Source organism: Dermacentor albipictus, chromosome 9, assembly GCF_038994185.2.
Source record: "Dermacentor albipictus isolate Rhodes 1998 colony chromosome 9, USDA_Dalb.pri_finalv2, whole genome shotgun sequence".
Lineage (NCBI taxonomy): Eukaryota > Metazoa > Arthropoda > Arachnida > Ixodida > Ixodidae > Dermacentor > Dermacentor albipictus.
The window spans coordinates 42,535,079-42,547,902 of record NC_091829.1 but is presented as its reverse complement, the minus strand read 5'-3'; the positions used below and the strand labels follow the sequence as shown (position 1 = coordinate 42,547,902).

Below are 12,824 nucleotides of genomic sequence, written 5' to 3'. Positions count from 1 at the left end.
AAGGCGCAACACTGTTCGATGCATGGCGACCCCCGCAGGCCTGACCGATAAATGAAACACTCCCAGGACCACCCCGTACCGAGCAGAGCCTGCGAGCCCTTAGGGCCACTGAAAAACACAGCGTCAGAAGAGGGAAGGGTAGGAAGGATCACGTTCTACGCAAAATCGGCAGCAGCTTCGTCTCATTACTTTACCGAGTGCTTCCAGGGCTAGAGAACGCTGTTACTCTCTCGCGCTCGCGAACAGAGGGCGCCACATGTCCAGATAGCGGTCCCTTCGGCGGCCTGCGTGCGATACACGCCTGGAAGGAGGCTTTTGCCGGTCGAAGGACGGGCAGCGGGGAAGTGCTGGTGGAGTTCGCGCACTGCAGTTCGAGTTTACGCCCTTCTGAAAAAGAGACGCGGAAGCCAGTTCCCTTATCTCCCACTTTTTTTTTTTTGCGGATAACGCGCCTCGAGTGCCAAACCGGCGACGGGATATCGCGATGTGAGCTAAGTGGAGCGCAGTGCGCGGGTCTCTATCGCCCCGTTCGTGATGTGCTGTAGCAGCAGCGGAGGCGACGGTGTGGTGGCAGCGGCGCGAGCGGTTTGTTTTCATGCCAACCCTTCGTTCGATGCGTCGAAGAAGCAACGCTACCGTGACGAATAACGGCCAGGATTGAACGGCGAAGGTCGTCGCGGCAACGTGTTCTGTGTCCGCAGATACCTCTCCTGGGGCGAGCTCGGTGCTATCGCTCGTTGCAGTCGTTGTGGGACGCCGGCCGCTGGAGCAGCGTACTCGTATGGCGATTTCGGGCCCAGGGTTCTGAGCTCTCAGTGGGTTAGGGTTAGGGCTCTCAGAAGGATCTTGCCTGCACTTCATCGCTGTTCTTTTTTTTTTCTACTTCACTCCGCGTTCGAGAGCCTGCACACTGCGTATAACTGAAGCGAGCTGGGAAACTCGAGTGCGCGCTCATCAAGCGGCTCATCTTGTGAAACCAGTGCCGTGTCGACTCCCTGCCACACTGCTTTTGCTGCTTTCTGGTGCGAACTTTCGGGAGGGGAATGCGTGTTGTGCCAGTGTTTTGTTGTGATCGCTTTGCCTACCCGGGTGCGTCGGCTTTGAACACAGCAATCGGATCTCGGAGGGGCTCTTCGTTCGATGCCCGCACTGCAGAGACAGCGAACTACCACCCGAAATGAGTTTGCGGAGAGCACCGACGCAACCTGGGAAAATGGAAGGTAATTACGCATGCAAAGTTTCTCCGGTACTAGGTTAACGCCTTTTTCATTGTGGTGGCTAGCCATTTAATTCAGCTGGCTCAGTTGTATAAAGTTCGTTTGTTTTATTATTTGTGCTCTGCCTTTATTTGCACTAACTAAACAAATTCTTAATGACTTCCCTGCCATATGAACCCACAATTATGCAACATAACAGCCCGTCAGTCCTTATTTTAGGAGTCATATCACGGAGAAAACGAAGCAAAAAAAAAAGCGAGAAAAGAAAGAGCGCGCTAGTTTTAAAAGGAGGAAAAACCCGTCATTTATATCATTGTCTGTCGGTATATTCCTTGTTATCTCAGCGATGTTTTTGATATGTGTATAGAAGTGAACCAATGTAAACCACGCAAGTGATGGCAGAACTTTGCCATAAAAGATGACTTGGCCGTTCTTTCGCGATCGGAGCGCACAACATGCCCAGCTGCTTGACTTGGAAATCATTCTTAGATACTGCGATATCCGTGCGCGCAAGGAGGCCAGCGGAAAGTAACGGCATTCCTCACGACAGCGGCGATATTTCATGATGTGATTTAGTTCCATGTTTATTTTTTTCCACTCGTACAGCCCTGTATACCGCACGTGCTTGTGAGACCGGCGGCCTGCCTCGGCTCGTCATGTTTTATTAAAATCACGCTCACCGGATTCCTCGCAGCTCTCTTCTCAAATTTCTCATGCCAGCGCGGGCGATCGAGTTTCGGACGCTCATGCCGGACCCCCTCCCCACCTCCTTTTTTTTGTTTTTGTGCTGGTGCATCTGCGCACTACTTGGACTCATGCCAACATTCTTGACTGGCTTCTTACGCTTTTCTTTCTCTATAATTTGAGCAGCGAGCGACTGTGCTCTGTTCGGTACGTCAGCTGCAAGTAACCGAATCTGCCTCCTCACGGCAATATCAACGCACACAGCATAACTGGCATGACGCCGCGGTGGGACCCGCAACTGTCGCCAAATGAGCGAGCCTCAACACAAAAGCGCAACCCGCGACGTCCGTCCCATATGGCCTTTTCGGAGAGGGCAGCAGCTTTTGCGGTAGTCGGGACGGTGGGAAAGGGAGACTACTCTTTGAGGTAAACTTCTTTAGATGCTCTTCATTCTTCTTTTGTGTCGCCGCTTTGCTTTTGTTGTGTAGGTGCCGCGCGAGTCGCCGTCCGCAGCCAGCAAGGCCGCAGGTCACTCACCGCCCGCCGCCAACCACCACCGCTGTTTCGAATAATGCAACGCCGTTCTTATACGGCCCCTCGAAGCGGCCGCCGCCAGCTAGCCCCCCCTCACCCACGCCTCCTTCCTACAGTCGTCCCCTCTAGGGACAGTTTGGAGAACCACGACAATGCCGCTTTCGAAGTTGTTTGCTTGATTTCTAGTTTCATTCCTGTTCCGCGCAAGTGTCAACTGTGCTTGTGGATGCTACGAAGCCGTGTTTCGGACGTCGTTGAGTGACGGGTTTGCTCGAGTTAGAGCTCCGTGTGACCACGCGCGCTGTGTCGGCGGCTCGTCCGGTCGATTGCAGCATTGGCGGCCAGCGCACGAATTCCTCACTGACCAGTGCGCGGAGACGTTGAGCTTTTGTGCGGGGCCGCGGACCTCTTAGGCCTAGCGCGTCTCGTACGGACGGACTCGCAACGACTTCACTTCGAAGCAGACGCCGCATTCCAACGAAAGACGCCGCAGGTTTGGTCTTGCTTTGGGTGCCGACGCCTCGAAGGCGGCGCATTCGTGCCAGTGATGCGGCCGCCACGGACTAAGTTCACGCGTACGGCTGGGTAAGTTCTCCGGCCCCGTTTTGTTGTCGCCGTCGAACCGGCTTCTCTCCGTACGTGACACACGATGACGTTGCGTGGCGCGGTGAAAAAAACTAGGGATTCCTGTCGCTACGAGTCAGAAGGCTTTTTTTGTTTGGTCTGACCTCAAAAAACCGCAGCCCCAGAGGACGCCGATTTCATCTCCGTGTCCTCGGGGCTAGTACGCGGTTTCGTGCTTCATCGTACTCCGACTCGTTTGTCGTGGGAAATAAATAAATAAATATAAATCTCGCTCGAGCGTGGCTTCGGCCCGTGCGTTTCAGCTGACAGCACCTGTAGCGTGCGTCGTTGTATCACTGCAGGTGCATGGGAAATTAGCGTTCAGCTGATTTAGAATGGTGACTTCAGCACGTAAGTTGTGTGCAGCCCGTATAATTTGAATTTGTGGCCAATTCCTAAGGAAGTATCCGTCGTCACCATGGGCAGGTTTTCGGTGGATTGTCGCACACTGTTCGTAGAAATAATGGTTGGCATCATCGTTGTGTAAGGTTTGTTGAAACGAACAGATGTTTGCCAGCTTCTTCGCAGATCACATGCTGAAGAGTCGAAAGCTGGACGAGTTGGTGCATTTTGGAAACTAGTAACAAAAGGCACAGCGCCTGTGTTGCGTCTTTAACCGACCTTTGTGCGCTGTTAATAGTTATCAGTCGCATGACTGATGCACAAAATTAACACCTTTCACGAAAAGCAGCTTTCCTGGCCGGGCTACCTGAATGCTCTGAACATTTTCCATCACAAAGTGCAGCAAAGTCTGTGAGCTATACATAGTGCTTTTTTAGATAGGTGCATTTGCACTGTTAGGTGTTTGCTCGCTGGATCACCATTTGTTTCTCAACTCGCAGGGTCAATTTTAATAGTAAGTCGTTTGAGGGGTCAGCTTTGGTGAATCCCATAGGGTGGTGGCTTTTCATTACAATGTGTCGGCAAACTCGTGCATTGGTAGTTTGAATCTATCCTCTCCACTGTTTCCACTTCCGAAAGACCACTGGCTCTGGCTGTCCTCTTGGCATTGCGAAGTGTGTGACTGGCTGAATGGAGACAATGTCTTGTGCCGCAGTTGAATGGGATCCCCATCAGCTCCACTTGGAGAGCACAGCACCATGCCGGCGAGCCAGGACGCTCCACCGCCGGAGCCGCCGTTAATGCACACCTACCCAAATAGCTCAGCAGCCAGCATACTCCAGTCCGTGAAAGAACAGGTGAGGGCTGCAGCCCATTGCCGGGATAAGTGGTACAGTCATCCACACTTCTTTCCGAAGCGCTTGAGCGTATGTCACTGCGGAAGAAAGAGTAATGACGTAGCAGCTGCAAGTTCAAGATGCAGTCAAACTTCGTAACAAAGTTGCATCTGGTGCGAGAATACCTTCGTTATACCTAATGTTTGTTAGACGTGTATATTTGTTACATGCTGATATCAACTAGATGCATTCTATATTTACTATGTAATATCCGTTAATTCGTTATATCGATGTTCAACTGTGCCGAGCTAAATACTGTGCTCGGGTGCTCATTCGGAGTGTGCTGGTCTTAAGTGTCGTCTCTGGAAACAGCCAGCAATGCACAGATTTTGTTTTCTTTTCAATGCAGCATACTTATTAAGCATTCTAGATCGAAGTGTCAATGACGGTGCTGCATTTAATGCAAACGTGATGGAACTGATACTCGTGCATATTCGCGCACCGATATGTGGCCATTCTTTATTTAGCAGAAGCAAGAAAAAAGGCACTTAAGTAAATGACACCTTTTTGAGTTTGTGAGGAAACTGCTATGCGTCAATTTCTGCAGTGTAGAATTATGTGATGGCCAGCAACACAGTAGACATTGCAGGAAGGTTTTCTTTTCTTCTTTTTTTTTCCATTTCTTTTTTTCTTTTTGCAAGCAGTCTTCAGGATATTACCACTACAGCTGGGAAACATAAAACTGGGTCTTTTGAGAGCAAACAGCCCTCAACATGGGACGCTTTGTAGCATCCTGTGTCTTCATTTTCTTTGTCTCATGCTTAGTGCTGTTTACTTCCAAGACATGTTGCATCATTGCAAAAACCATGATGTCATCCCTCACTTCCCTGACAGCTCAACTGTTTTCTTTGAGCCTTGCGCTGTGGGTCTGCAAGGAGGATTTATCTGGGATTTGTCTACGAAACAGCTGCATGAAAACCTGATGAATTGGTGTCCTGGTTATAGCTCCTTACTCCTACTCGTAAGGCGCTGAATGCTCAATTTCAGTAAGCTCTATTTTGTTAAGGGCAAGAAAGCCTTTGGCCTTGCTATGACACCAGTAATGTTGCTTCCTTTGCATTTCTTGATGTGAACAGCACGACAGCAGACATAAGATGGAAAGCCACGGCTGAGACAAGCGCTGTCCTATGTCTGCTGTAATGCTGTGCACATCATGGATTGCTAACTAGCCCGATCGCACACTTTGCGTTTTGCTTGGATTGACCTAGTTTGCTCTTTCCTCCGTGCTTTTCTTGCTGCAGTTTTTCTCTCTGCATTTTTCTCTTTCATTGTTCTGGTCAGAATAGATGACGGGGCTTATGACCTGAGGGACATTTCCTATATTTGGCATTGTACCAAGGGTGACCCATAACATGTCTCCTACTTCAACGAAATATAAACAACGGGGCTGCTGAAGAGACCGGCAAAAACAGCGACACGCCTCCTAGAACCAAGGAAAATTGGGAGAAAATGAGTAATTATATGCAACCCAAATAATTAATCTACACCCTTCAAACTTTCTTCACTCGTCACCCATAGCGTGGCCACAATTTTTTCCAAATATGAAATCACCGTGTTTCTTCTCACAGCAGCAGAGAATCTTTGTAAGTGTTATATGAAACGCTTCAAAACATGTCACAAACAAGGGTTCCAAAATTTTCGTTTATCCCCTACTTAATCCATTAATGACAGCATGTATAAATAAAAGAAAATGTTATTTGCCATGTAAGTCTGCAATGCACATCGAGAATAAGCATAATCAACAAAACGGGGAAAAAAATATATATATATATATATATTTGGGGGGGGGGGGGGGGGCAGGTGTTATTAGTAATAGGGGGTAAACCTTAGGCACAACTTAGAAGTGGGGCTTCACCTTAAACCACCTATAGCTTCGCTTGGCATTTGTACAGACAGCTATAGTCATATGTAAGACATGCGTGTTCATTTGCTTTGCTCGCAACCACTTGTGTGACACCACGGCAGCCGCAGATCTTGCATCGCTCTGTCTCCTCCGACTGCTCTTTCGAGAGAAAGCGAGTCGTGTGCCGAATTTCTCCTATTTCATCCTGTGCTCCTGCTCTACACCAACAAAGGATGCTTGCCGCCTGTTGTTCTCGTTCATTGTTGGCTGAACATTTAGCCAAGAACTTTGTACTCAATATGAAAACTCAGACAGAAAAAAAAAAACTTTCTGGTGTGTTGCCTCTAGGCAACATTCATCAGTAAAGGGTTAACCCAGATGGCGGTGTGCCAGATGTCTTTTGAAGGCTCAGGAGGGAGGGGATCATGGCCTTTGGGCAGAAGGTCCTGCAGAGCAAGCTTTCTAAGCTGTTAGATCCCCAGGTGAACATCAACAGTGCCGACATCAGGTTGACATTTATGCAATGTAAATTCATGCTGCATTCGCTGCCACAAGCCATAAGCTGCAGATAACTGGCTAGCAGTAAATACATGGCATTACAAATGCCACCTTGGTCGAACTTGCAAAAAATGGGGTACAGCCATGGCAGATCAGTATGCAAAGTTTGCGTATCAATTACAGCTTTTGTAGAAAGTTACCTATTCAAGCATTAGACTTTCATGCAGCTGTTATTCACAATGTTTTGCAGAGTTCACATACCATGGAAATGGGAAGCATATTAAGTGTAATATCTGGGGAAACTAAACATTCCTAGGTTAATTAGCAGCTTTGCAAATAATTGCCGACCTCAAATTTCTTTAGCTTTCTTCATGCATTATATAAGGTTGCCCCAGTGTCGTCAGTGATCTAAATGAGGCACATTGTTTATATGGCGTGAAATTAAGGGAGGTGGTTACAGGTATATGTAGGCAAAGTTCAAAGTTCGAGGCTTCTTTGGGGCATTTGCAATATAGTAAGTATGCAAGTGCAGCTGGGGCATTATGAGTGCATTAATGAGTGCCACAAGATTTTTCTTGTTGCCCTTGTGGAACTATACGTGCCACCGTGATACAGGTTAGTGAAAATTAGGGAAACACTTTGGTAAATTTGTGTGGGAAGTTAAATGCATGTGGATGAAATGCAATCCTTGCAAAATTCCTTTACTAATTACACAGAAGTATTTTTAGGCTGTTTTATGCTACGTTATTGTGTGTCTCAGAAATGTTTGTTACAAGAGCTTAGATATCATGAAAGTGGGTAGAATAGCATGCATAATGTGTGGTGACTAATAATACAGCTGCCCTGGGCAGACTGTAAACACTGCTGTAACCTAACATAGTGAAATGAAGGGAACACTGTAGCGAATCTGTATTTGCAATGTCAAATGCATTTTGATCAAATGCAGCCTTCCTAAAGAATTTGCTTAAAAGTTAAGGGCTTGAAAGCATTGTATGTCGGCAAGGTTTCAAACAGGCGAGTCATACACAGCCAATCTCTTAAAGTGTGTAGTTCAATTTAATATACTTTAGAAGAGCGAACTGCTGGGCTACTTGGTTATCCGACATAATAAACGCGTTTTGCACCAAAACCACATACACAAGAAAGGAGACAACATGGGTGCTCGTGTTTGCTTTCTTGTGTGTGTGGTTTTGGCGCAAAGCTCGTTCATTAGGTTCAGTTTGAGCAACTGAAATTCTTAACAGAACTGCTCAAATGAAACAGGTTTGCTGGAAATTGAGTTCCTATTCCCCAAGGCTGCACGAGTCTGCTCTTCTTTCAATTGTGCATGCGCTGCATGCATTACTTGGACCCACACCTACATATTTACTCATTTCTTTTGCTTTTGTTTCTCCATAACTTGAGCAGCAAGTAACTAAGCTCTGTTTGTCCATCTTACGTCAGCTGCAAGTAACTGAATCTGCCTCCTTTCAAATATTGATGCACTCAACAAGTCGTAATGCCATTCTTTTTGCTTTTCCAGCACTTACCGTCATCATATGCTTTAGGTCAAAACGGGTGTTTTGGTTTGATGCATGAAGAGCTCTCTGTACTTATTGCCTAAATTACATTGGTGCATCAATTCGTATTTCTTGGCAATACAGTTTGCATAGTTCATACTGGAGTCATTTGCGACTGCCCCAGATTGTCCCCAAGGGCAGACAGAGATAGTTGGCATTCATAATCACACAGTAAAGCTGCTTTACTTGCATTGTAGTGTAGTGCTCCTCAGGTTGGCGCAACCATTGCAAACAGGCAATGTATAATTAAATATGGAAAGCCATTGCATACTGCTCATCTGGGATTTTCGCTACTGGTACAAGAGTGTGCTTTATAGCATGTAGCCTTTTTTCAGTGAAGGCATTTGAAAAAAAATAAAGGTGGGGGGGAAATGAACCCAGCTCGTAGGTCCGAAATTTCCCAAGAGAATTCGGGTGATAGTGGCATGCAAATTTAGTTTCTGACTCATCTCTTTGTTGGCGAGTCTAGGGTGGATCACGAATGAAGCAAGCAATGCCACCTTGCTCAATACCCTTTCTTTTTCTCTTTTAAAATTAGATTTTTTATTATTTTTTCTCTTTTCCGTTGTCATTTTTCTTACTTCTTTTCAAAGCAAGCTGTTTCCACAGGCAGTGACCTTAATACAGATGTGGGCTCCGTGCAGAGCTGAATCTCATTTGAATTCATTTTGCATTTCAGAGGCCCACAGTATCGCTAGCCACCAAAGAAAAGGAAGATGACTTTTTAAAACTTCAAATTTATTTTGCTTTCTGTCATTTGTCGAGGCTGTAGAGGAAGGAGAAGCACCAAGGTGTGCAGCGTGCTTGCATTCCATTTCTGAATTTTGCGAGCAGCTTCATTTGTTTGCATGTTCTCTATTTATTGAACCGCTGGGAGGAGGATTACATTTTGCCGATGTCCATTGTTTCAGCTGAGCTCAGCAAGAATTGGAGCTATTCTACCATTACTTTTTTCACCTGTGGCCCCTGCTCAACCAGTGTTCTGCTTTTAGATTGACTTTTTAACAGTTTGGTGCCTGCCTAATTTTTCCATAATGCTTGCTGCGGCGACAAGACGTTTAGTCTCTGAAAGAAATACGGACATATTTCGTAGATAGCTTAAGGAAAAGATCTTTATGCTACTGTCTGGTGCATACCAATTTCAGTAATTGGCTGTTTCTTTTGATGACAGTTCTTCAGGGTCATTTGGTGAAGTGTAATACAAATTGAATGCACAAACTACAGAATGCGAAGTGGATGTCGTTTTGTACAGCATGTACCACCTGCTGCTATTCTTGTGGGTCTGACTTTTTCACTTTGTATTGTTGGTTATGTGTCATTTGCCGGTCAGTTCCTGCCTCTGGGATGTGGTCTACGCATTTAGTGATTGACCAAAGAAAGAAAACTTAGGCTCCAATCCACGTTGTGGAAGTGGTTGGACAGCAGAGCTGTAAACGACATCTATAACGATTACCGTTTGCAACGTGGCTCGAAATTATTCGCATGGCAACATTCACAAGCACTTTGCCTAACTATTAACCAAAGACGTTTCAACGGCCTGCAACTTGGCTTGTTCTGCTACTTCATGCACCTTCAAAAGTGGACCACAGACAAGCGAAATGTACTTAATTTGGAACCACAGTCCGATCACACAGAGCAACTAAATCCAAATTCTGCGTTAAGAAATTTCTTCTTAAATTTAGAATTTGCACCCTTGAAGTGAGTTATTGTAGTGTAGCTTCATTGTTTGGCTGCGTTTTTGGCTTCACGACATTCATCGTCATCCTGCTGTGCTTGGCGCTTGCGCTGGGTGTCCTGGACACTTATGTTCATCCATGGGACGAGCATGACGCCGTTGTTCACATTGTCTTCTCTATTCTCTTTGCCATTCCTCATATCCACGCTGCTCTTCAGGAGTCCTCATTATACGTGGCCTTCCCATAGCACTGTCACAAACCTGCACTTTATATTTTATGCGGGTATTGAAGTAATGCCCCCTGTTACAAGCAGTGGATGTCGTTGTCAATCATTCTATGCCTCCCGTTGTTAACAACCACCTTGTCTTCCATCATGTTGACATGAGTCGTGTTTATGCTTTTCTCTATCGAAATAATTTATGTGGTATGCACTGTATGTGTGACTTGAAAAAATATGCACACTTTTTGCTTCAATTCTAGCCTACAATTCCACTACCTCTGGAATCGGTCCACAGAAGAGGTTATTTTTGTGCACGGACACAACAAATGCATTAGGTGGTAGAGGTACGCCGCTTCGCCTTAAAGGAGAAGGCAGAGGGGAGAAAATGAAGACTTAGGAGCAATGATTGATGCAAATACTGCATTTCTGCAACATATTCAGAAGTAACGCATTATTTAGGCTTAATGAGCTTGTCAGGTTCACTTGCTGAAAGCTTTAGTTAAGGTGTGTCCAAAGCCACTTGTAAGAATTTTACTAAGTGTGAGGAAAATCTACTAACCTATGTGCTGTTATGTATGTCGCAGTTCTTGATGTATTCTTATTCAGTCTATTATATACAAATTCTTGTCTCATGTTCTTTGGCTTTAATGGCCATCCTCGGTGGCATCTACTGTCACCTTTTTATTGGGCTGGCTACGCTTCTTGCTCAAGATTTTGGTGTTGCGATTACCCCACTGGAAAAAAAAAAAGAAAGCAAAGCTTGTATGCCCTGCTCTTGCACAGTGATCTGGTAACATCGCTTGGGATCACATACAAAGCAGGTGTGATCACATTGCTCACCCAGGGATGAGCAGGTGTCGGAGAAATTCGGGTTTCTCTAGTGTTCGGGTCGCGATGTTCTCCACATTGAAGCAACTCGACATTTCCGAAAGGTCGACGAGGGTTTCCTCGCGTATCCGGTCACGCACACTTATCTCATTGGCTCCAGCTTACGGTGCGTGCCACAGTCGTCTCGGTGAATACGAACGAGCCGCTCCCCTCCCCCTCTCCCCCCTTCCTCTCCTTTCCTGTCGTCATCGCTTGCTACTGTGCTCGCGTGCTTTTACACGCCGTGTGGACGGTAATCGCCATCAGTTTCACCCCCATGCCTGCCTTGCGATAAGCCAGAGATACTTTCTTTTAAGCGTTGCATATTGCAATCACTCAGTTCAGCCCTTGGGCGCGGCCGGGCAGCCACCATTGACCTTTCGCGCAACCACGTGACGTGACGTCACCACAGCCGGAGGAAAAGCTGGGCTCGCAACTCGCGCAATATGCAACGCATTCTTGGCTTAACCAAGCTAGGCCTGGCCATTTTTTCTCGATATCGGGGGATGCGATCAAGGGTGTCGAATCGTCGTCGCTACGCGTAGACGTTTGTCATTCGTCGACTCTCTCTCTCTCTCTCTCTCGCTCGCTCGCTCGCTGCTTGACACGCAAAATCGAGGCCACGCAACAAACCGCATTCGCCGCTCTCGTTTAGTAGTTTCATTTCTCGAAGTGCTTCTGTGCGAGGCCCGTCGTCTTATGTGGAACGAGGCGCGTGTCGGTAGCGAGGCGTCGGTCCTTGGCGCTGTAAAGAACGGCGGGTTGCACAACAAGATTGTCACCTTGCCACCCGATTACGACAAGGGGTGCAAGACGCGCACCTCCCGCTCTCCGCCGCTGCAGCTGCGAGGCGTTCAAAGAAGCGACCTTTGCGCTGGAATCCGCCGCCTTCCTCCAGCCCGCTTCGACATTGTGACAAGACGAGTTTGGTGTGTGGACAATGATTCCAGAGTTCCTCAACGCGGCGCTGATCTGACACGCCTGAAGAAGCTACCGCGGGAACGTCTTATTTTTGCGCTCTCACGGTTCAGCATGTTGCAAAACAACGAGCGTCCCTCGAGCGGCGTCGATTTTCCGGAACGGCACCACCTTCAACGCCGTCGCTTGGGCTTCGGAATGTGTGTGCCTTTGTGTCTGAAAACTGGTCTTCAGAGCAGCTGCGAGTTGGTGGTGTGTAAACGAACAGCCGCCGCGTCGTAGGACCAGCGGATCGAGTGTATAAAAACTGTGGTTGTGCGATTGTTGGACACACTTCTCTTGAGCAGTCATGTTAGACTGGTTCACTTCTCTTGAGCAGTCATGTTAGACTGGTTCACTTCTCTCATGCAGTCCTGTTGGACTAATACTATTTTTCTCAAGCAGTCATGTTAGACTGAGTTAATTTCTGTAAATAAACCCCTTTTTCCTCGTTCTCGATGAGAAGCAGTTCTTCACTTCATCAACGATCTCAGCGTAAATAAGTTGGACGACGGCATGGGCCAGCTACCTTCGAATTCATGCCGTACTCCAATCTTGGCAAAGGACCACGGACGAAGGGATTGAGCCCCCAGTCCTGACAACTGGCTGACAGCGGTGAGATGGACTTTGCGACATGGTGCTGTATCTGTGGTGAGTGCTTGGTTTTTGCTTTGACTCTCTAGGCTTCATTTTGTGGTTGTTCTGTTTAGAACAGTAGGGAAGCTAGATTGTTGTGTGTTAGCTAGGTTGTGTTTTCCTAGCTAGATTTAGAGAGCAGAATCAAGGCAGTAAAGCAGCAGTCATGGAGTTAAGGACACTGCTGAGAGACGAGTTGTTGATTGTTGGTGAGGAACTGGGCCTAGATGTACGCAAGGAAATGCTCAAATCGGAATTATTGGAGCTAATT

At 47.0% G+C, this 12,824-nt stretch overlaps 1 protein-coding gene across 9 annotated transcripts in view; it reads left to right on the top strand.

Annotated features, from left to right (window-relative positions):
- Positions 1-291: 291 nt before the first annotated feature.
- LOC139049730 (splicing regulator ARVCF-like) overlaps positions 292-12,824 on the top strand; it is a 137,118-nt gene continuing 124,585 nt past the window's right edge. For 2 of the 9 annotated variants that reach the window (XM_070525513.1, XM_070525517.1), the window contains exons 1-2: positions 2,300-3,020; positions 4,117-4,258. In XM_070525513.1, coding sequence (XP_070381614.1) covers positions 4,121-4,258 — 138 coding nt within the window. In that variant the 5' untranslated portion in view covers positions 2,300-3,020; positions 4,117-4,120. Of the gene's footprint in view, positions 1,221-2,299; positions 3,021-4,116; positions 4,259-12,824 lie in introns of those variants that run through there. The other 7 variants (XM_070525512.1, XM_070525516.1, XM_070525511.1 and 4 more) reach the window with 7 other exon arrangements.